At 36.6% G+C, this 24,992-nt stretch overlaps 1 protein-coding gene across 1 annotated transcript in view; it reads right to left on the bottom strand.

The window, feature by feature from the left end:
- Window positions 1–6,133: 6,133 nt before the first annotated feature.
- LOC127527057 (cell division cycle and apoptosis regulator protein 1-like) overlaps window positions 6,134–24,992 on the bottom strand; it is a 37,310-nt gene continuing 18,451 nt past the window's right edge. Inside the window, exons 8-13 of the mRNA XM_051924583.1 lie at window positions 24,482–24,555; window positions 23,973–24,119; window positions 13,816–13,937; window positions 11,115–11,315; window positions 10,436–10,640; window positions 6,134–8,208 (exon numbers count right to left, since the gene is read on the bottom strand). Of these exons, the coding sequence (XP_051780543.1) occupies window positions 13,881–13,937; window positions 23,973–24,119; window positions 24,482–24,555 (278 nt within the window). The 3' untranslated portion in view covers window positions 6,134–8,208; window positions 10,436–10,640; window positions 11,115–11,315; window positions 13,816–13,880. The remainder of the gene's footprint in view (window positions 8,209–10,435; window positions 10,641–11,114; window positions 11,316–13,815; window positions 13,938–23,972; window positions 24,120–24,481; window positions 24,556–24,992) is intronic.

Here is a 24,992-nt window from a genome sequence, read left to right as displayed (position 1 = left end):
ATTGAGTCAGATGAAAATTCATAAATAATTTTCCCGGGCACCATGCAGAATTCAGTCTTTTCTGATAACAAAAGCTGTCCAATCCAGCAAGGCTGCACCTCATAAAATGCCCAATCAGTACATGATGGGTAACTTTTTTGTAAGTACCTTTTGTATCCCACTTCCAGCTTGTATGCTAAATATACTTTCTCATACAGTAAATCACTTACTTGTACTAATAGTAAAGGAGACACCAACCACCTCAGCTGCCTACCCCAAATTTCACATATAAGAGGCCAATTTAGAGTCACCAGTTAATGTGAAATACAAATGCTTTTGATGAGTGAGGGAAAAACCAGAATACACAGAAAAACCACACTGACATTGGTACAATATGCAAACTCCAAAAGTTATAAAACACGTCTGGGATTTGAACACGGAGGTATATTGCAATAATAATAATACCTGCACCACCATGACATTTATGTTACTAAGAAATTAATGAATTGTATAAACTAAATTTGCTGGCATATGTAGTAAATACACACAGGTAAAGAGTGAGTGGCTGGGTACAGTATGAATCTCGTTAAAAAAAGACTTGCTGATCCAATAGTAACGCTCCCCTAAAAAATCATTATTAAACCAGGTTTTACTTGTGCAGTGCAGAAGTGCTAAAAGGGCTCAATGGAAAGACAATTTGACGATAACTAAAGTGAGTTTAAAGTGATCAGAGACATTGAACACATTAGACAGCATCATTAATAGCTCAATTAAAGGTTACTTGTATCTGCTAACAGCACTGTCAGGAGCTTTGAAATTTTGATGTAGCTGTATCTTCATGTATCCCTGAGCATTCAACACCACTAAATACCGAAACACAGAGCAACAAAGGCACCACCACTTTCTAAACAAAACTTTGGTGGAAGGACAAAAAAAAACTGACTGTAATAAAGCAAAACACCTGGATTATTTATTGTTCACTGCAAAGAAAGCTGCAATGGGTTTCAAATTATTACTGACAGAACGCCATCGCCATTCTGTTATGACTTTTTTAGTATTGTGTAGTGAAAATTTCTATCCGCGTCTCATTGTTGTGTGCACCGTACATACAGTATACTTGAGGCACGATGTTGAGTAAAAACATTTCGTTGACGGTTATGGAACAGGCATATGTTCAGTAAAAACTAATACTGCCCTGTTCTTAATAATGCCCAAGATACTAGCCTGGTGACATTGTATAAAATACCCACATGGTTCCATTTAATCTTCGAATCTATAGAATTTAAAGCATTTTATGGGTAGGTTCCACTAATTAATGTAGCAATATAGCCATTAGCTCTCCTTAGTGTTATGTTTACCCCCAAAAAAAACAAGACCGAAAGTGTTGAAATTTTTATTTTCAACAAACAAAAAATGTTAATAGATAGATAGATAGATATGTGTAACAGATTAATACAAATGCCAAAATGTCAACATATTCACAATAAGAAAGGTATGTCTAGTGTCCATCGCTGTACTGATGCAGATTTTAGGATATGTGATTTGTGTGATATTTATTTTTTGAAACGGGTCACCACTGTAGGAAAGATTCATTTTTTAGTATTCCAGAGCTGACTTCACACAGCACGTAGAACTTGATAACAAATTGTGTCTGTTTTTATGCAATGTACTGTATCCGTGACAGCCCTTCCCTTGTATCCCATGAGACTTTAGTTAATAAATATACCACAATCGGAAACCTAGACCTTTTACATATCTTCTGATCCTCTATGAACAGATTTATTGCTAAGTCAATTTTATTAGCGATATGCTTATACTTATAATGAGACAAATTCAACACTTAATCATAACTTGCCAAAAATGGGTGTCTGCAACAATTGGTTTGTGGACCAGTACTATCTCTGGACTGCTTCACCCACTATGCTCTGTAGAATCAGGAGACTGAAAAGCACCCATATGTCATTTGCTGCAGCACACTGTCAGGAACTGACATGGTTTACTGTGACCTTTCCCATACTACTTAGCATAGTGAACTATTTTCTCTACCAGACAATAGACCAGATTATCATGATCAACAGACATCTTTAGACTGGGGTTACCTGTAAATGGGAAACATTGAGGTGCAGGAATGTCAGCAGAAGTATGAAGCTGGCACCAAACACATTCAGCCCTGCTAAGTTTCAGTGATGTAACTACCAAACATGGTGTCAGTTTCACTGTTTGTGTCAATGTCTGGTGACCAATTCACATTGTCTTTGTTATTGCTCACTTTAAACAATGGATCCGTTTCAGTTTGTTCTAAAACTGGCTTTACAGCTTGGTTACAGGCTCTGTCCCACTCATGAATACTGAGGAGTTACGATAAAGTGGCAGAACACATAGAAATATAATGGGTTTTCACAGAATGATGTTTATTTTATACACTTGTCTCAAAAGTTATTTGGACGTAACACTGTCTGACTCGGCCGTAACCGTATTTACATAGAATTCTTAGCCTGATTCATGCTCCGGGTTACTACCAAGGTGGTTAAAAGAAATCAGGATACACTGTATTAAAAAGCGATGCAAAGAAAAATAACCTAAAAAATGTGTAAACCACTACAAAATTGTATTCATAATTAAAAAGAAATAAAAAAAATCCACACAAAAGGTGGATCCAGCCGCTCAAGGTGTAGAGATTCCTGCATGCTGCATCAATAGACAAAAACCTTCTGCTAGCTACAACCAAATCATATCCATCAATCTTAAATTAAATTTGCTTTTAAAGCACAAATGACTTTAGTTGTAAATAGGCTATCTGTAATGGATTTATGCTACGAAATTATTTAGGTTGTTAAATGTCCATTTACTTTTCATACGTTCTCCAGTTCAGGGACATGAAGTGTGGCAGCATATCACAGCAGCAATGGGTGCCAAGCAGAACACAATCCTACAGCACACATTCACACACACTCAGACCAGCCACCTATTGTTTAAGAGCCTACAAATGAGGGGTTTCTTTAGTAAAGTGTATCACTCAATGTACTTAATCAAATAACTATATGCAGTGTCATTAAAAGGTATTTGCCCCTTCCTCACTGCCTCCAATTTTGGTTAATCATAACACTTTACTTGGTTTCTGATCTCCAAACAAATTTAGAATAACACGAAGAAACCTGAGTAAACACAATACTGTACAAGTTTTAAATGATCATTTTGATTTATTGTAGGAAAACAGTTCACCGACACCTACATCAACCAATGTGGAAAAGGTAATTGCCCCCATAAACTTACTACTTGGCTGTGTCACCTTTAGCAGTAACAACTCAACTCAAATGCTTCCCATAACAGGAGATCAGTCTTTAGCATCACTGTACAGAAATTCTGGCCCTCTATTCTCTACTGAATTGTTTTAACTCAGCCACATTGCAGGGTTTCAATTATAAACTTCTCATTTAAAGTTCAGCCACAATATCTCCATGGCATACAAGTTAGGACTTTGACCGGGCCAATCCAACACTGAATTCATGATAATCTCAATTATGGCAAGTTACCCAGGCGCTGAAGCAGCAAAGCATCCCCAAGCCATCCCCACTACCTTCACCGCGTCTGAATGTGGAAAGCTGTGAATGCTTTACACCCGATGTAATGGGAACCATGTCTTCCAGAAGGTTCCACATTAGACATATCAGTCCACGTTCCTTTTGTTTAACAGTCTTTTTTGCCTTGTAACTTACCCATGGATGCCATCTTTCCGATGGTGGAGTAATGAACACTTACATTAAATGAACTAAGAGAGACCTGCAGTTCCATATATGTTCATCTGGGATCTTCCATAACTTTCCAGATGAGTTTTCTATGAATTCTTGGGCGTAATTTTGCTAGGGTGGCCACTCCTGGGCAGATTTACCACTGTTCACATTTTTCTCCATTTGGAGATTAGAGTCATCACTAGAATCCCAGGGTTTTACATATTGCTTTGTAGTCATTTCCCAACTGGTATATTTCAGTAATTTACTTTCTTAGGTCTTCTGGAATTACTTTTGATCAAGGCATGTTGTGATGATTTTTAGTAACTTCATATTGCTAGAAACATTCTATTTAAGTAATGTTTAGAGATCATTAGGGCTGGCAGCATTCAAGTTTAAGCTTGGGTGTGTCTAGTCTACCTTAACCCATTATAATATAAGTTTGGTTCACAATCAGCAGCCATACCACATACCACATTCATAACATAATCCACCTGAAGCTAAGCATGTTTAGGCCCATGCTAGTACTTGGATGTTCTAGCTAAGTTGCTCCATCCAGCCCTGGTCAGTCCTCTAATCTTCCCCTGTCAGTTACTGGCTATCTCTCCACCTGTTCAACACTTAACAGCTAATGTGTGGTGAGCACACTGATGCAAGAATGGCTTGCCATAGCATCAACCCGAGAGAAAGCTGCACACTGATGGTGGTAAAGTGGCTTGACCATCTCAATATAAAGTGTTTTAGAATACCTTGAAAAGCACTATATAAATGCAATGTCTTTTTCTTCATGGTTGACCAGGGTGACTATGGGGACAATCACCTTTTCAAAGGGGTGATAAAAGTGTTGGTGGACTTTTTCCTTCAGTAAATGAAAAGAACATTTAAAAACTGAACTATTTTAGCTCTGGTTGTCTTTTGTATTGTTTGGAGATAATAAACAAGAAGAAATAAGGAAGGGGGCAAATACATGTACAAACCTAGACAAATGATCTTGCAGCATTCTGGAACTTTTAGCAGGGTTTATCAAGCCTGCAATCGACAGATACATGTCGGTATCATCAACAACATATAACCACAAGCAATTTGTTCAAAGCCACAGGAACTTGCTGTGATGGGTCAATGGGACAAGCTAGGAAAACTAAACAGGACTAGTGTGTGTAGTTAACTAATGCCACTTCTTACCACTTTGATATGGTATGCACTTTTAAAAAGAAATTTGGGTGATAACTATTGCCGTTAATGTCCTTCTGTGGTTGTGTTTCAGTAAATACAAGCAGAAACACTTCTATAAATGATCCATCATGTTTGTTAAGTGATTTTTGCTAGTATTCATCACATAGCTCATAACTAATTCTGTTTATCAAACTGAAGAAAGGCCATTCTGCTTGGCATAGCAATGCCAAGGTTGTAGTAAAGTAGGAAACAGATTTCAAGGACAAATATTTACACACAATGACTGCATTAAGTTCTCAAGATGGACTACACTACACTGGATCTCCAGTGTAGGTTAAAGATGCTTGCCAAAAACATACTGAGTATGAAGATTCCTGAATATTCAAGAGTGCTGCTTACTCTGTGCAGACGTTTCAGAATTCAAAGTTCTTGCACTGGGTAGACTATCTTCTTATATAATACGCTACTGTGGCTGTCCGTTTGTCTGTCCAGAATTTTAAATCACCTGTAGCTCGCAAACCGTTTGACCCATTGACCTGATATTTGGTACGCATATACTGCGTGATGTCTACTATCCGCTTTCAATTGACCTCCAAGGTTATTCCTCTTTTAATTTTTATTTTATTGTCGAATCAACTCTCAGCAGCGGCCAGCAGGGCGGCCGTGCGGTGCATGCGTATGGGCACCGTTCTCATTCTTACCACCTTCGCTGACACTTCTTCATATCATAAATCATTCTTGAGGCAAATTGAACACTTAAGTGGCAGCTTAAGTGAAAAATTATGGAAAATGTACTAAGTAATTGCAACACAAACACTGACTTAACGCAAAAAGATGCCGATGAAAGAAGAGAAGAAGTGGGCTGCTAGGGTGCAGAAAAGAAGAGCTGCTCAGGAAGCAGCAAGCGCATCAACCTCTGAGCAAACGAATGCTAAACGTAGAGAGAAAATGTATGAAAACTATGAACGCTCAAGTCAAGTGTATTCACTGCATGTTATCGTGCAGTGCGCCGTTACTGGTGTAACTATGAAAGACTGCTCATTCAGCAGGGTGATAACTAAACTTTGACCAAGTCCTTGAAGATTGTTTTGGTACCAGCATTCAAATATTAACTTTTTTTTTTCTTTTCTGTTTCTGTACTAAATGTGACAGATTTAATCTTTATCTGTGCCCCTTCTATGCATGTAATGTACTGTTGACATGTGTTCCATCTTTGTACTTGATACTGCCAGCAAACCAAAAACTGGATTAAATAGGCTGAGCAAATTGATACTATATTTATCATTAGTAATATTGTTTAGCAGGAAAAACATAACCATCACAAAAACATTTTTTACACATGATTTATAAAATCCTTGACTAGAAAAATCATATTAAATCACATAATACCCAACCACCCATCCATCCATGCAGAAATCACTTTATCCAATGCAGGGTTAGAGAGAGCTCAAGCCTACAAAGGCAAAATTGAGCACACGGCATGACACAAACAGGGTGCCACTCCATCACAGATAATGCACAGCCGCCTGCACTCACTCACATATGTTCATTGTAACGTCCCAAATTAACAGAACACATTTTTGCATTGTTAGAAGTAACAAGACTACCCACAGAAAAAAGACAAGCCTCACAAAGACATTAACCATACCTGGAATCAATCCTAGAAATCTGGAACTGTGCTAAACCATTGTGCCACCATACTGCCTCTCTTACTCAACAAGATTAATCAAATATTTAAAGAGAAGGCTTCATACAGTGCAATTGTATATTATTTGTCTTTGTCAAGAAGACACATTAAGTGTGTAAGTTGCCCTGAGGTGTTTGCCTAAAGGATTTTTTAAAACATTCACTTTAAGAGGCAAGTGAACACTTTATGAAACAATTATGACAACATTCCAATAAATAATTACCATCACATAAAAGGTAGCAGTCAGTTTTATCACACAAGGACCAAAGCTGGCATTCTTATTTTAAAACTATCTGGACTAGAATGTAAACTACACTTGTAAAACTGGTTCCACTCCAATAATTGAAAAAAAAAAAAAAAAAAAAAGTAATTGGTTGTACGGAACTTGTATTTTTACATCACCCATAGAATAATTTTGTGTACAAATTAACAATTCACCGAAAAATATATAGGAACACAATCAAAAACAAACAAAAAAAAAAAGGATTACACAGAGAGTTTAGACACTCTACAAAGGCTCATGAGTACTGCTAAAATTGGACACATATGAAGTGTGAAAGTTCACTTATACTAAGATATAGCAGCTGTGTGTCACATCCTTCACACTCTGCACTGTTTCTCTAAAAGCACGCTTTCCTTAAACAAGTGCACATGCCTGAAATTACAAAGGGCTAGGCATTATTATTTAAAGTACAGTATTTTCTGACATTAAACAAAATACTCAAAAAAAAAATAAAAAAATAAAGCAACATGATGGATTAATCCAAGATATCTCGGCAATTTCAAAATAGTATAAATATCACATTGATCTAAGTAAAAACAATAATTTCAGTTAAAAATTGAAGCCTTTACAAAGATACTGCCTATAAATACCATTTTGACACAGCAGCATCCAGTTCACATAATTAAGACGTCGATTAACAAGCAACCAATCTTAAAGATAGGGGGTAAAAAAAGCTAGAACATCCCATTGGCAGCACTTCTTTTGAATCTGTCCTGGAGAAGACCCTAGGCCCAAAGGGAACTGCATGCTTATCAGAAGACCACATACTGTGATGCATCTCCTAACTAGCCAAAAGTGATGTAAGTATACTCCAGTTCTTGTAAATCAAAATCCATTATTCCAGCTACACGTTTGGATATATAGCATTTTTTTTAGTGTACTATAAGAATGACAGTTTATAAGAGGAGAAACTCCTGCTTAACAATCTTGGCAGATTATTGGCCTAAAAAAATTAAAAAAAAGAAAAAAAGGTTAAATTTACCACCTGATATAGATAACCTGACAATTCCCTTACTTTTGGAAGTGAATAAGTCAAAGTTGAAGGAGAAAAATCTACACATAAAACAAAAATAAAAGCCTTCCCCGTCACCTAGAGGAAAAGAGGCCACGTTAATAAAGTCTCTGTAGCTGTGCAGTTCAAAATTGTTCAGTTCCCTTTTTCTTTACATTCTGTTTAAAGGCACAGCTGCAAAATGAATACATCAAGGCTACCAGGGTGAAGTCTTATTCCGCCAGATCGTCCTTAGCTTTAATGGTCTGTTGGCTGGAAGAATATAGGATCTTATAAAAAGTATCTCCCAAGATGACTATACTCCCTTTTCTGCTTCTTCATTTTTTGACTCAACCATGCTGCTAGTCTGTAAAGAAAATGGAAGATAAAAAAATGAATGTGGATAGTTACTACATGAGGCACTAAGCCTGTAGAATATCAAGTAAAATAAACCTCTTGTTATATAACAGCTTATAAAAGATACTTTCAAAGAAAACGCAAGCAATTTTTATATATAGAACAAATTTTGATATAACAGTGGAGGTGAACTTTTAATTTAATCCAAAAAATGTTTAAAAGGCATAATTATTTTTGTTAATTTCATATGTAAACCATTTTTTAATCGTAATATTAGTTCATGGAAATCTTTTATACAATATAATTAACTACTTTGTTACTGGTTTTTTTTGATTTGATAACAAAGTTTCTAAATCTATGCATAGCGACGGGAGAATCTCTCAACATTATAGTCTACATTTATGAAGGGTTGGTTATTCATATAAAACTGAAAATAAGCTAATAATAATAACTAAATAACTAAACATCAGATACATGTTGTGCAATAGCAGACAAACCCTAAAATCTACAACTATTATCAAAATGGATAAAAACAGAAAATAACTGTCTTATAGCTTCAAACAAAATCAAAAGTAAAAAAAAAACAAAAAAAACTGGAAGTTAATGGCAGTTCATAAAAAAAGGATGCATCGGTAAAAAAATATTCAAAACATCCACGCATCCAAAGGACGATGCTACAAGACAGAAGGTGGCATGGCTCTACCAGTCTTTCAATTTTATTACTGGGTGGCAAATATACAAGTAAAAAAATCCTGGACATTGACACAAATAGACGAACACACACAGGCTTGGTCCACAATAGAAATAAAATCCTGCAGTACTTTTTTATATTCCTTGCTTTGTACCCCAGTAAATACAAGTTATATGGAACCGATGTAGGAAGTACATCAAGATAGAGAAGCTTTTATCTGTGGCACCTCTGCACGACAACCACCTTTTTCCACCCTCTCAAATGTACACACAGTTTGTAATGTTTGGAAAATATTCGGGATTAAATCATTTCGAGATTTGTACATAGATAACGTCTTTGCATCCTACGAACAATTACACTCCAAATCTAACTTTCCATCAACGCAATTTTTCCACTATTTCCAAATTAGAAACTTTGCTAAACAAAATCTGCCCAATTTTCCTCACCTCCCACCTACTTCTATTCCGGAAGAAACAGTGATCAGTCTTGAATGCTCTGACATCATTTCTGTAATATATTTCTGTAAAAAACATTTTAAAGTCCCTTCCTTTCAAATTTCCCAGAGTACAGTGGGAAAAGGATCTCTCACTCAACATTACAGAAAAGGAGTGAAAGGCAGCCATTAACAGAATTCACTCTAGCAACATATGCACAAAGCTTGCAATTATTCAACTTAATATCTTTTATCGAGCACAACTGTCTCATTTAAAATTGTCTAAATGTATCCAGGACAAGATCCAACTTGCAAACACTGCAATCGAGCTCTGGCCTCACTGGGCCACTTGTTTTGGGCCTGCACCATATTAACATCATTCTGGACCAAAATCTTTAAATGACTTTCAGACAGCCTTGGAGTCACAATCCCTCCTAATCCAGTTGTGTTTGGTGTTCTTCCAGATGGGCTTAAAGTGGAGAAGGACAAAGAAACTGTGATTGCCTTTACTTCACTATTGGCATGTAGACTTATTTTGTTTAACTGGAAGATTCCTAACTCACCTCTTTTAAGTCAGTGGGTAACTGATGTTATATATTAATTGAAATTGGAAAAAATCTAATTCTCACTTAGTGGATCTGTTCAAAGTTTTTTTTTAAACCTGGTAGGATGTAAACAGTAACATATTAGAATAAGCATTTATATTGAGGAAAAGGATTCTCTTCCCCTTTTTTTTTTTACTCTTAAAGTTTTACTCTGACTGTTGGCCTTGCTCTCTTTCTCATGGGTGGTGGCTGATTTGAATTTAGTTTTGTCAAGTTTGACTTGCTTATATAGAATGTTACTTACCTTTAATAAAGTCAATAAAATGTAATAAAAAAATCCTTTTACTGTATACTTGCACAAAACAGAGACAAACATTTCACTGGTAGCCAGCAATTTAAAAAAAAAAAAAAAAAAAGAGAGAGTACAGCAATCATATTAAATTATAGAACACACTCTTTTCCTGAAAACTATTCATTACTGCGTACAAGCTACTTCTAAATAAGGTAAAATTATCTATACTAGAACCATGGGGTTCTAGAAAATGAAAAAACTTCAGTATTTTCTCACCTTGTTCAAAATGCGTTGCATCTTTTCAATAACAAAAGACAGTTGTCCTGCATTTTCCTTCAGTTGTTTCTCACAACCTGAATGTCTTTTCTCTGCTTTGCTTAGTTTTTCTTGTGTTTCAGTTAGACTCTTCTCTGCAAACTCCAGTTTGGAAATCAAGGATTCTTCTCCCCCTCTTCTGTAGCTAACTGTGCTAAGGCCTCCTCTAGGTAAGAATGGAGAACTATGAGTGATGGCATCTTGAAAATGATTAAATAAACACAAATACATATGACAGAAAGAATTTAACATTTTCTTTTCCATTTGACAACATACGTAACAGAAAGTAATACTGAAGCAACAGGCAATTTATTAACATAATTCATTATTCATTTAAAATGAATGCCTTTAGCACTTTAAATGAGGTTACTAGGGGTTGGTCTGAAGATAAACTATTGCACTTACAAATCACCAAGGCACAGGTATTGCCAACCAAACCAATGAAACCATAATGACAAGAATAAAAGAAAATTCCTTAGGCACAAGCACCTAAAAAAAAACAATTTTAAACTTAACTGATGAAAACCAACCATAATGCAGCACTAAAACCTATTAACTGGAAGAACTTCAGATATAACATATTCCTGGGTGCTATTAACCATAGTATTTTATAAAAGAAAAATAAATGGAATTTTACTACTATCCTGGGCTTCCAGATTACTAATTCTGCACTCCAGATGGACCCGTGTGCTCTCATCCTGTTCAGCTTCTGCAGCAGATTTTTCAATGTTGACTACAGCACCCTTATGCAAAGCAAATTTACAGGTTTCATCTCCCAAAATGGTGAGATGAATCAATGCTTCTCTTTGCAGGTAATGGTGGCAACAGAGCAAGGTTTCCTGGAATAATAATGGCAGACACTGATTCCCGAGGAAAGGATACATTTATGAATACTTGTGGTGTGATGTTACCTTTAAAGTCTAACAACATATCAGAGTTACTTCTACATCTACTGTGATAATAAAATAAAGCAGTATTTTATGAAAGGTAATTTTCTATGACATCAAGTTCTTTTACTTATATGTTCACTTCAAGCACATAACTTAAGCAGACACAACATGTTGGCTGGCAGAATGAAGGGTCGGTTGTATATAGTGACATGCAAAAGTTTGGGCACCCTTGCTTAAAGTGTCTGTTACTGTGAGTTAAGTAAGCACAAAGTAAAATGATCACCAAAAGGCATGAAGTTTAAAGAGAACACATTTCTTTTCAGCATTTTATGAAGATTAGTGTAATGTTTTTATTTTGTACAATTGAAAAAAGGAAAAGAACACCATGAAAAGTATGGGCAGACCACGATATCAGGTCTCAGATACGTTTTCCCAAGGTCTCAGACCTTAATTGTCTTGTTAGGGCTATGGCTTGTTCATAGTCATTGTTAGGAAACCTCAGGTGATGCAAGTTGCAAAACTGTATACATTCTCTGACTTCTCAAACCTTGTCCCAACAATCAGTAGCCAAGGGCTCTTCTAAGCAGCTGTCTAGTACTCTAAAAAATAAAATGACTGATGCCCACAAAGCAGGAGGAGGCTACAAGAAGATAGCAAAGTGTTTTCAGGTAGTTGTTTCCTCAGTTTGTAATGTTATTAAGAAATAGCTAGTTACAGTGGAGGAAATAAGTATTTAAACCCCTGCTGAATTTGTAAGTTTGCTCTCTTACAAGGAAATGAAGAGACAGAAAATCAACCAAAAATCCAGAAAAAACACATTACATAAAAGTTATAAATTGACTTGCATGTCATTAAGAAAAATAAGTATTTGATCCGCAACAACCCAGCCAGAATTCTGGCTCCCATAAATTGGCTGTGTACCCATGTGGTCACACAATCAATTTATAACTTTTGTGTAGTTTGTTTTTTTCTGGATTTTTGGTTAATTTTCTGTCTCTCTCCATTAAAATAAAGACACCATAAAAAATAAAAAGAGTGTTCATTTCTATGTAAGTGAGCAAACTTACAAATTCAGCAGGGGATCAAATACTTATTTCCCACACTGTAACAGGAATGGTAGTGGTCAAGTTGTGGTCTGAAAGACCAAGAAAACTTTCTGAAAGAATTGGTTTTTGGATTGCTAGAAAGGCAAATACCACCCCTCATTTGACTGGAAAAGACCTTCAGGTAGATTTAGCAGACTCTGGAGTGGTGGTGCACTGTTTTACTGTGCAGCGACACCTGAACAAATATGACCTTCATGGAGGAGTCAGAAGAAGAAAACCTTTCTTGTGTCCTAGCCACAAAATTCAGCACCTGAAGTTTGCAAATGAACATCTAAACAAGCCAGGTGCATTTTGAAAACAAGTCCTGTGCATTGATATAAGGTTAAAGCATAACTTTTTGGTGACGACATGTAAAGGTACGTTTGGAGAAAAAAGGTTGCTGAATTACAGGAAAAGAACACCTCTCCCACTATTAAGCATGGAGGTGGATCACTCATGCTTTAGGCTTATGTTGCAGCCAGTGGTACAGGGAACATGTCATTGGTAGAGAAAGGATTCAAATAAATACCAGCAAATTCAGGAAGCAAACATCACACCATCTGTAAAAAAGCAGAAGTTAAAAAGAGGATGGACCCTACAACAAAATAATGATCCGAAACACACCTCAAAATCTATAATGGAATACCTCAAGAGGCGCAAGGTGACAGTTTTTCCCATGACCCTAACAGTTCCCCGACCTTAAACCTCTAAACATCAGAAGCCTTTTGCAAGGACGAATGGGGCATAAATACCCCAAGTAACAATTGAAAGACACTTAGCTGGCTACAAAAAGTGTTTACAAGCTGTGATACTTGCCAAATGTGTGGGGGGGGGGGGGGGGGGTTTTGTTACAAAGTACTGTCGGATGCCTAAACTTTTGCTTCTGGCCCTTTTCTTTTTTTGTAATTGCGAATGATGGAAATACAAATGTAATTTTGCTTAAAAGAAATGTGTCATCTTTGGCTTTTGGTGATGATCCATTCCTCTATTCACATAACTATTCAAAGTAACAGATATTTTAAGCAAGGGTGCCCAGACATTTGCATGCCACTATACCATCTATTGGAATGAAAATTCAGTTCACTTTCAAGTACATGCGACAAAGTTCTTGGAATAGGAATGTTGGAAAAGATGTCCTTGACTGAGAGAGTCGCAAATGACATTGTAGGTATTGTGAACTGCAGTTACAATGTGTTGAATTCATTTCAATTAGACGACTGTTCTGCAGTTAGTTTTAAGCACTACACAAATTTGAGCAGTTTGAGACTTAATCATAGACTGGGCAAAAAAGTAACATAATAGTTGCATACCTTTGTAAATTTCAGGTGTGACTGAAATGACATTAGAAAAAACACTTAATTTCACCTTCACAAAGCAGTCAATAGTGAGATCCTTATTTTGATTCTCAGTGGCAATTATTGCAGCTAACTGCTAAATCTCGGTAATGAAACTTATTCTCTGATGAAAACTTGATATTAGATCTTTAACCTAATTGGAAAGGGGACAAAACATAGTGACACAATTACATTAGTCCTAATTCAATTGTTTTACTAGAACACAAACACTCAGCACTATGGTGATAACGCACATCTTTTCAAGCAAATAAAACATTATAATTTGTGGCAAATGTTAAATCACTAATTTGCTCATGTCTCTCAACATACTTCTAATTGCTCACATACAAGAAAAATCAATACAATTCTGGAAAGACCTGCCAGCCCATCACAGAGCATATGAAACACACATCCATAGTCACTCAAAGCAGGCAAATTCAAAGCAGAACAGTCCCCAAGACATCCTAACAGATTGGGGAGTGCTGTATATTCTCCAAGCTTTTCAGGGAGAGTTCAATAGAGAGGCACAATTCAGTAAAGATTGTCTATTCATCCTTTATCCAAAGAGTGAATAACTCAGTTTAAAAAAATGGCCCACAAAATAACATTGTTTCATCATTATTAGTTCACTAGAGCATTCAGCTTTACTAGCCAACCGAAAGAACACTGCCTCTTCCTTTACTCAACAAGCTATTTGACAAACATATTGTTTCCCTGCTTTACAGACGTATGTAAGTGGAAACAACTTTTAGAACATCAAAAATAAGAATGATCTGAAACATTGCCTATGCAAAATTGAGTAACATAGTTTCCTCGTGCACTATTATTATAAAATACTGTAGATTAAACATGTATGTTAATGTATATACAACAACAATATCTACAAATAGAAAAACCCATTGAAACTGTTAAACTGTCCAGTGGTTATTTTGCTCTCCCACTGTGTCAGTTACATTTGTCTGATGTTCATTATATGTGTTGTACATTCGTTCAAGATAACTTTCTGCCCCTTATAGCACTGTTTTAAACATACTTTTTATATGATTTAGATCATGAGCTTGGGTGCTGCAGCATACTTAGCACCTCCCTTTCCATGCCAAGAATTGCATACTGCTTATTGATTGAATTATGTGAGATGGTGCTATGATGTACAGTATAAGATGAAAAATATTCTTGTACAAATTGCACAAAGCATAAGACAATTTATTTTCCATTTTATTAATAGGTATCATTAATATAAAAATACGATTTCGAACTTGGTTAAAATGGATGTAGAATCATGTAAAAAAAATATGCACACCCAATGAAAGGTTTTCTTCTTTTTCTAGCATATGTGGACATATAAAGATTTGATCTTCAATTTAAACAATACCATATAGTGACATATAAAGTGACATATACAACAAGCATTATACCACATTTACATTTTCCTGTCATTGTATAATTTTACATAAGCATAAATGCAATTTTTGCATGTGAAAACATAAATGCACCCCTAAATTTATCATTATTTCAAATTACCTAAAATTAGAGAAACAGGGTGTACCAGATCAGTTGAAAATGATTAGATCATCATAGAGAGGATTGGATCCTGAGGAGCCTGTTTTATTTAAACCATACTTTATTTTTTTTTTTATCTGAAAACCCCATTTATTTATTACCATGCCTAGATCAAAGAGCTCCCTAAGGCTGTCAGAAAGAAGGTATAGATGCCCAAGTCTGGGAAGAGATTTTAAAAGACTTAAAAATTAGAAATCAACCAGTTCCACTGTTAGGAAGATCAGTTACAAAGTACCAATCTAAAAGTACAATATACAAATGCCAACTTGTCCAGGTCAAGCTGCCCCTGAAAGTTACGGCTGAGAGCAGACTAAGGTGCTGAAAGAAGTTTCTATGAGCCCCAGATATCATCATAGAACCTACAGGTAACTCTTGTCACTGCTAATGTCAAAGTGCATGAGCCTATCATTAGAAAGAGGCTGCACAAATTAAATGGAAGTGGACCAGAAGAAGCCTTTACTGTCCAGAAAGAACAAAGACACAACTAAAGTTTGCCAATGACTCCAAGGCAAAGACGAGGACTTCTGGGGCAATGTGCTCTGACTAGATGAGGCAAAGATGGAGTTATCAGGCCACAATAATAGAAGACATTTTAGTGAAATTCAAAGACATCTGACCTGAAACACCTGATTCCAACTGCAAAGCATGGTGCAGGAAATGTTATAGTTTGAGGATGTTTTGCTACATTAGGGCCTTTGCAGTTCACCATCATTGTATCATAGTACAAGAAGGTACTTAAGAGTAATGTGAGACCATCTGTCAGAAGACTGAAGCTCAGTCAAGTGGACCCTTCAACTTGACAACTGCCCTAAACATTCCAGCAAACACACCAAGGAATGGTTGAAAAGAAAGAAATGTAGGATTCTGTAATACCAGCTATTAGGGCCAATGGTGTACTTATTTTTTCCACAGACAGAAATTTTTTGTTGAATACATTATTTTAGAGTCAAACTTTCATTGTCTTTTTCCCAATAACATCACCTCTATTTACAGCTGCTGTTTAAATGATCTATCTAGAAATGTCCACATTTGATAATAAAGAATAAAACATTTTGCTGTGGTGCACTTACTTTTTCACCTGACTGTATGAATGGATGGAAGATGCAAGGTTAGGACATTTGTTAGCACTGGTGAATTAAAAAAAAGTATTAAAACATATGACAATAGATGCTACATAAAAAAAACTACATTATGTAATACAGGGTGCACCAAAAAAGGACGTACCACATTTCAAACGTTATTCTACAAAAACGCTACAAAATAAATAAATTTCATTACGATACAAGAAAGGGTATACAAAATAGAGTTTTTCCACTGTGTTTAAAAAATGATGTCTTCAAGGCCGTGGCCATCATTAGTCTCTTCAAGACTATTTGGCCATTTCATTGGGGAATAGCGGAGATTTTGTGGGGAAAAGCGTCCTTGAGGGCTGCAAGATTTTGAGGTGGCTGTGTGTATACCTTCAACTTGAGATAGCCCCACAAGAAGAAATCACATGGAGTGACATCAGGCGAATTTGAAGGCCACCTGACATCACCACAAAAATTTGCATGGATCTCTGTATAAACTGTTGCCCCATCCTGTTGAAACCCGACATCCACTACATCCATTTCTTCAAGTTGGGGCCGCAAAAAGTTCTCTAGCATTTCGATGTAACGTTCTGAAGTGATGGTGACTGTTGCTCCCCCCTCCTCAAAAAATGAAGGGCCTGCAATGCCAAACTCTGCAACAGCACCCAAAACTGTAACATGCTCACTGTGCAGGTGTCTCTGATGAAGTTCACGAGGGTTGGGCAACCATTCAAATGGAAATGTGCCTTGTCGCTGCACATGATGATAGCATCTCGATGAACGGTTTGCAGAATGTTCACACATAACTCTATTGCTCTCCCAGTCTCTCTCAGTGAGTTCCTGCACTACCATCATTTTGTATGGATGGAAATTAAAGTCCTCAAGCAACATCCTCATCAAAGACATGTTGGAAATGCCCAAGTCAAAAGCATGTTTGCATGCTAAACGTCTAGGGAACTACAAAATTGATGCCCTTACAGCTTGGATGTTTTCAGGCATCTGTACAGTATGAGGACGGCCTGGAGATTTTCCATTCAATGTTGTACCCGTCTGTCTAAATTTATCCATGCACTAAAGAATTGTTTTCCGATTTGGGTTGTCACCGTTAGGAGGAATGCTGAAGTGCGTTTGGAAGGCACATTCCATAGTGATGATGGATTTGTTGTTTTTGAAGAATGTTTCAACAGTGAAAGCATGGTGCGCAACGGACCAAGGCGTGTTGCCGACTAAAAACTACAAGGGATCGCCTATCAAAGGATCCCACTCCAACCCACATGCCCGCCTCTACCTCACACAATGACCTTGAGAAATGTGGTACTTCATTTTGGCTCACCCTGTACATTATTTTGGAAGCATGGCTACTAAAATAAAAAGACCAGTGGCTGACTGACCATTTAAATGTAGTTCATGCAGTGGTTAGCCCTGTTGCCTCAAAGTACAGGAAGCCTGGGTTCAAATCCCAGTCTGTCCACTATGTCTGGTTTGCACTTTCTTTCTGTGCCAAGAGTTGGATAGGCTTTAGGTTCTGGACTGTCCAATACATCTGTGCTTAATCCCTTTACATCTGTATTAAATGACAAATTGTGCACAGGATTATACTGATAGCAAGCAACTAATATATTTGTAATATAGCATTATAATTTTTGGAAAATAGAGCAAACACTTTGTTGTAAAATAATACATTTATTATTTTCTTGAGTTTCTGAAATCCACTACTAGCTCCTTGGTCTTGCCGACATTCAGTGAGAGGTTATGGAGCCTGGCACCGGGTGCTGCCAGGTTCTCTACCTTGACCTTTTTGGAAATGAGGCCTAAGAGCGTCATGTCATCAGCAAATCTAATAATGGTGTATTGTGTGTGTAAAGGAAGTACAGCAGAGGACTTGGTACACAGCTTTGTGGAACTCCTGTGTTGACAGTGATGGTGTTTCTTTGAGCAACTACCCAAACTCTTGATTAAATTTATAAGAAAAGACCCCACCCAATAGCAAATAATTAACCTCTTCTGTTTTCTCTGTAGGATCTAAGTATTGTTAACTAAAATTAATATCAATAAAAACTGAGTCTGTCATGCTGAATCATATATTGCAAAAACAATAATTTAAAAATAAATGATTCTAAATGAACACCACAACTCTCATCACAGTTCATACAGCAAAACACTTGAAAAGACAAGTTCAAAGATAAATAAATATACCAGAATGAAGTGGAAAAACTGGCATGATTTATTAAGTATAGACTCAGTACTAGAAACGAAGAAAGGCACTGAGAGGTGCAAGTCTTGTAATAGCTGCAGAAGATCCCATTATTTGTTTTATCATCATTATGTGACTTTAATGTTTTTGTATTTTAACACAGATAAATGTCTAAATTTGCATTATATCGATTCTAACTGGTATTAATGCTTTACACAGACTCAGAAAGGCATCAATGTCCGTCTTCAATGATGTGGGATAATTTTTGGCAACCTCACCAGAGGTTCTATGTCTTATATAGAAATTCAGTTTTGCATTGCTTTTATCACTTTATAATAATGACAAAACTCCAAATGCTTATTATACCTTTTTTATTGAAAAATAAAACTTGTGTCAGGTTTTTTGCCTTTTTCCCCATTATATTCTTGGCTATCTCTCACCTACAGTATTTGTCTTTGCATCATCTGACACCTTTGTTCAAACTGACTTACAATATGAGTATCAATTACTACTGTTTATATGCATTTTTCACTTTTGAAATACAGACAGGTTAAGTGAGTGACATCCTCACACATGTCTCAGAAACACACGTCCTCACATGTCTCAGAAACAACATACTGCTTAAGAGATACTCTCAGGCTGTTGAAACTGCTTTTATTCTAACAAAAGAAAATGTTTAAGACTTTTAGGAGTCTCCACTTTATCATAATTTATTTGTTTCTTTGCTTTGCCGAACAGCACACTGAAGTTGATCTTAAAAGCATTGAATTTTGTTGTTGTTAGTTTGAATGAGGGAGCATAGTTTGTTTTTATGTCAACCTGTCACTCGATGATTCCTGAAACACATGTCTGAGGAATCCAACAACTAACTTTAAGGCAGACACTGTGAAAGACCATACTTTTCTTTGACATTACAGTAATCCCTCGCTATATCGCGCTTTGCCTTTTGCGGCTTCACTCCATCGCGGATTTTATATGTAAGCATATTTAAATATATATCGCGGATTTTTTGCTGGTTCACGGATTTCTGCGGACAATGGGTCTTTTAATTTCTGGCACATGCTTCCTCAGTTGGTTTGCCCAGTTGATTTCATACAAGGGACGCTATTGGCAGATGGCTGAGAAGCTACCCAGCTTACTTTTCTCTCTCTCTCTCTCTCTCGCGCTGACTTTCTCTGATCCTGACCTAGGGGGATTGAGCAGGGGGGCTGTTCGCACACCTAGACGATACGGACGCTCGTCTAAAAATGCTGAAAGATTATCTTCACGTTGCTACCTTCTGTGCAGCTGCTTCCTGAAGCGACATGCTGCACGGTGCTTCGCATACTTAAAAGCTCGAAGGGCATGTATTGATTTTTGCTTGTTTGTTTTTCTCTGTCTCTCTCTCTCTGCTCCTGACGGAGGGGGTGTGAGCTGCCACCTTCAACAGCTTTGTGCCATGGTGCTTCGCATACTTAAAAGCCAAACAGCCCTATTGATTTGTTTGCTTTTCTCTATCTCTCTGACATGATCTGCTCCTGACGCGCACTCCTTTGAAGAGGAAGATATAGTTTGCATTCTTTTAATTGTGAGACGGAACTGTCATCTCTGTCCTGTCATGGAGCACAGTTTAAACTTTTGAAAAAGAGACAAATGTTTGTTTACAGTGTTTGAATAACGTTCCTGTCTCTCTACAACCTCCTGTGTTTCTGCGCAAATCTGTGACCCAAGCATGACAATATAAAAATAACCATATAAACATATGGTTTCTACTTCGCAGATTTTCTTATTTCGCGGGTGGCTCTGGAACGCAACCCCCGCGATGGAGGAGGGATTACTGTACATCCACAAAGTTGATTCCTGTCCAAAATCAATAATAGCAAACACAACCCTACCATTATATAATTGTTAATAACCTTACTTGAAAGAGATCCATCTTAGAAATCAGGAATTATATCAACACTATTTTCAACATGCAAAATAAATTCAATATTTTTAAGTTGTGGATTGAAAACTATCTTCAATGTATGAGGGTTCAGAATTTTTTTTTAACCTGCAAGGAATTTTATTCACAAAGCAATTTATTTGGTAGAGAGAAAAAGCATCCCAGATATCTAACATCCATCCATCATCTAACCTGCTATCTCCTAACTACAGGGTCACGGGGGCAGCTTGAGCCAATCCCAGCCAACACAGGGCGCAAGGCAGGGAACAAACCCTCGGCAGGGCGTCAGCCCACTGCAGTATCAAACATGTATCTTCTCAAATATGAATTACATAATAATCAAGAGGCAAACAATATAAAAAACTATAAACATTTTTTTTCTGCTGGGTACACCATTCCTGCGCTGAACAACTGACTACATTTAAATAAAAAGATCTCAATTAAGTTGAAATAGCACATTACTTCACTACTCCACAATAACAATAAGGTAAAATTTTATAGTAATGACAAGTAAGAGGGGCTGATATGGCCTAAAAATCCAATCATGGTATAATTGAAAAATTGAGATGGTTACAGTAGATGACATTTTTAACAAATACAAAATGTATTATTTATTAACTGTGCACATTAACAAAATGTTTGTTAACACTTTGCAACTCAAATAGTTCAGAGAATAAGGATTCACCTCTCTCACTCACTCACTAGAGCTGCAGATGCCACTTCCAAGCACTTGGAACACTTCCTGTTCAACCTTCCTGTTTGCATCAATGCTTGAACCACACATCAAATCACTTATTGCATACAATAATATTTTTATGACACTAATATGTCAACACAAAAATAACTTTTCTCATTTCCTTCTGCATACATGTTTTGTGTTGTACACTTAGATATGTTCACAAGTTTTCCACTAATTTATAGCATACTGAAGAAACTATTTTTAATCTATAGATCATCTGGTATTATCACCAAGTTCAAATGACAAGAATTATATCATAATGTGCTTCAGTTCAAGGCAAATGTCCTGATCTTCTTTTAACAATAATAAAGTTAACACTTTATAAACACTATAAATAACAAAGAGTACTAAGAAATAGATAAGGGTAAAGACTTCCATCCAAAGCTAATGTGAAAAGAAGATATATTTACCCTAAAAGGAAGGAAACTTTCAACAAGTAATTATCATAGCTTTGCCTACTGCCTATTCCACTGTGTATGATATCCCATACACTATAGAAAATCATGGTCAGTTTCACTGTTTACACTTAACACAGGGCATATTTAGAAAAGAAAAAAAAAAACAATGCTGCTGCTAGCTTTCACACTTTAATATACATAAAATAACCAATTAAGAAAACAAGGAAATAATAATAAAAAAAAAAAAAAGTCACCACTAGAAATACAATCAAAAACACTTTCCCTAATGGGTTTTCCAGTTTGTGCTTAACATTTACTATCCAGCTACTTTTGTTTTAATAAGCACTTGAATAAACAAACAAGCAATTGATGTACACCACAAAGAGACATTAAATCATAACACTGACAGCATTGCCTCCTATCCTCTTTAATAAAATCCCTGTGTGCGTCCAGGTGTCCATGTGTGTGTGTGTGTCTTCTGGTGATGTGCGCATACGCGGGGCACGGTGCGCTGCGTGATATTACTGTCAGAGAAAGTTACAGGCATTTTACGGAAATACAAACCAGTATTACTGCGAGAGGAAATTAAAGGTACACAATACAGTGATGCATATTATAGCCACATACAAGCCAGTATTACTGTCAGAGAAAATTAAAGGCATATTACCGACGCGCACGCCTGTATTACCGCCAGAGAAAATTAAAGATACATGACGGACGTACAAGCCAGCAGACGTACAAGACAGTATTACTGTCACAGAAAATTAAAGACACACAATACACGGCGGTAGCCCACGAAGAACGGTCAGCTCAGCAAGTAAACATCAACAAAAGAAAGGCTGAAAGACAAAGAAAAATACAACCAACATAAAGAATGAGGTCAAAGTCCCTTGCCATTTAATATAGACTGTTCTTACTAATCTTTATACACTACTGTTCTAGCGCCCGTTATTGTAACGGGCTAAATGACTAGTATTGTATAATCAGAAGTCACAACACATAAGCTGAACAAATCTGAGCAAGCCTTTGCATCTGGCGGCTATCTTCTCACAAAGTTGTCATTGCCCATTCTGTTTGGAAATACTGGCATGCCAGGCCTGTTAAAACAAAAGGTTTAGCAGGCATCAAGCTTCGCCTTTCTTCACTTGCATTCCAATGTAAGGGACTAAACATCTCATACCAGGATCAGCATGTACTTCATCTGATGACAAAGGTGTAAATCGTAGTTGCACCGACATCTTTGCACAGTCCACTTTGCAGACTTCTTGAGCCAGAAGGCACGTAATGGACTAATGCAAGAAATGTAAATCAATGAATGACAATTCTGATGGACAGGAGACCTTGCCTATGAGGAGATCCTCATTTTGTAACTGGGTGTGACTTTAATCCAATCAGGAGAAGTTACATGTTCCCTTAAAACTCTTTGCATCAGCCTGCGAATTCTCTGAAGACACACCCTGATTCTCTCAGGTGGCTCTCTCAACGGAAGTCTAAGGGAACTCCCACGGGAGCACTGCTCTCACTATCTAAAATGACTAAAAACCTATGAAACCTGTTCTCTGAAACTAAAGGGCTTTGAGCTGGTCTTCTTTGGGGAACTGAAACCAGCACTCTTCTTTTTATAAGCCAGAGAGCTGAGATCCAGTTTGCCAAGCTAAACAGTGAGCCAGTTTGAAAGCAGAGGAGCAGCCATCACTTCAAGAATGGAGCATCTAAATTCTTGTGCCAGAAGAGTAATGCTTTTCTCTATGAAGCTGCAAACAACATAGCAAAGGGTCTAACTGAGGAAAACCCAACACACAACAAAAAAAGGATCATGCAGCAAAGAGAAGGAATGCACTATGATATAATAAGAATCCTTCACTTGAACCTAGTGAAGAAACAAATGCAACAATTCCCCACAACATCAGACATTACCTTTAAAAACTGAGTATCGTAAAACTATCAGTTCCATGATAAATTAGAACTCTAAACAGCAAGTAAACAACCTGTCTATGTTATATGTTTGCCTGTCTAGATGGTCTGCATCCTTAAATATCAACATATATATTCAATTATCATATCTCAATAATGTTTGTGTTCATCAACCAATTGTATTATTCTATTTGTTAAAACAAGTGTGCTAAAGTTACATTAATATCGGAGAGGAGCCTCCTACAACAGAGAAATGTAAGGTAAATAACATAGAAGCCTTACTGAATTGTTTGATTAAGTACCAGTGATGCCAAAGGCAATACTGATAATTATTAAGCAAGTTCAAATTCATCTTTATATTCGTACAGTAGTATAATTCTAATGTCTTACCTGAGCAGGTGAGAGGTGTAGTCCTAGAGAATGCAGGATTTCCTCAAGGTCCTTGATCATGAGGAAGCCACAGAGATTCTGATCAAAGTATGTGAATGCCAGGACAACATCCCGACTTAGGACCAATTTATTGTGCTCTACTTTTTCCTGTATTATATGAAGCATATAACATTTTTCATTATATCTTTTTATTTAAACACTTTATCTCCCATTATGATAATTTACTGTATTACCACTCTTTTTATAAGCAGCAAAGATCTGATGCTACACAAACACTGTGATGCATCCAAACGTGCAGGAGCATTATGTAGAGAAAGGGACACTGCCAGCTATTGGCAACAGGAATTATAAGGATGCTTAATACGATATTTTAATTATTTTTAAAATTATATCAAAGATGTTCTAACAGAATCTTTAAAGCAGCTAACCTGCAAACAGAAAAACACATTTTTTTCCAGAAACTATAACTTAAAAAAAAATGTAATTATACATTTCTGGCATTTGCTTACCACTTCTTTACTGGAGACAGCATCTAATGAATTTGATACAGCAGACTTCATCTCACCTTCATCTGTAGAAACCCCTACATCAAAAAATATACTCCAGGTTATTTCCTCACTGGGATAACACAGAGTTTTCGGAAGGTTTATATGAATCAGTTTGCATTTTAGGGTTTTGAATAAAAACCTTTTAAATGTTTAGTCAATTTAAACATAAAAACCATATAAAACCGATACTCCTCATTTTGTGTACCGTGATGACATCAAGATGGTAACTTAAGCGCTAACACTGGCGCCTTTTAAAACACCGCTTTGGAAGCAGCATTGTGGTTATAGTCAAGTAGTGATCAAAAAAGTTGAATGAAAGCATATTTTAGTGAGACTGAAATACTGGAGTATGTGACATGGACAAGCTTGGAAAAGAAGTGTCAACATTTTTTTCAAATTGGGAACACAATATGGTGTACATATAAGCAATATGCATCATCACATTCAGTGCTGTACAACAGTTATCAATATG

Source organism: Erpetoichthys calabaricus, chromosome 1 (assembly GCF_900747795.2).
Source record: "Erpetoichthys calabaricus chromosome 1, fErpCal1.3, whole genome shotgun sequence".
In the NCBI taxonomy this organism is placed as follows: Eukaryota; Metazoa; Chordata; class Cladistia; order Polypteriformes; family Polypteridae; genus Erpetoichthys; species Erpetoichthys calabaricus.
This window is presented reverse-complemented; position numbering and strand designations above follow the sequence as displayed.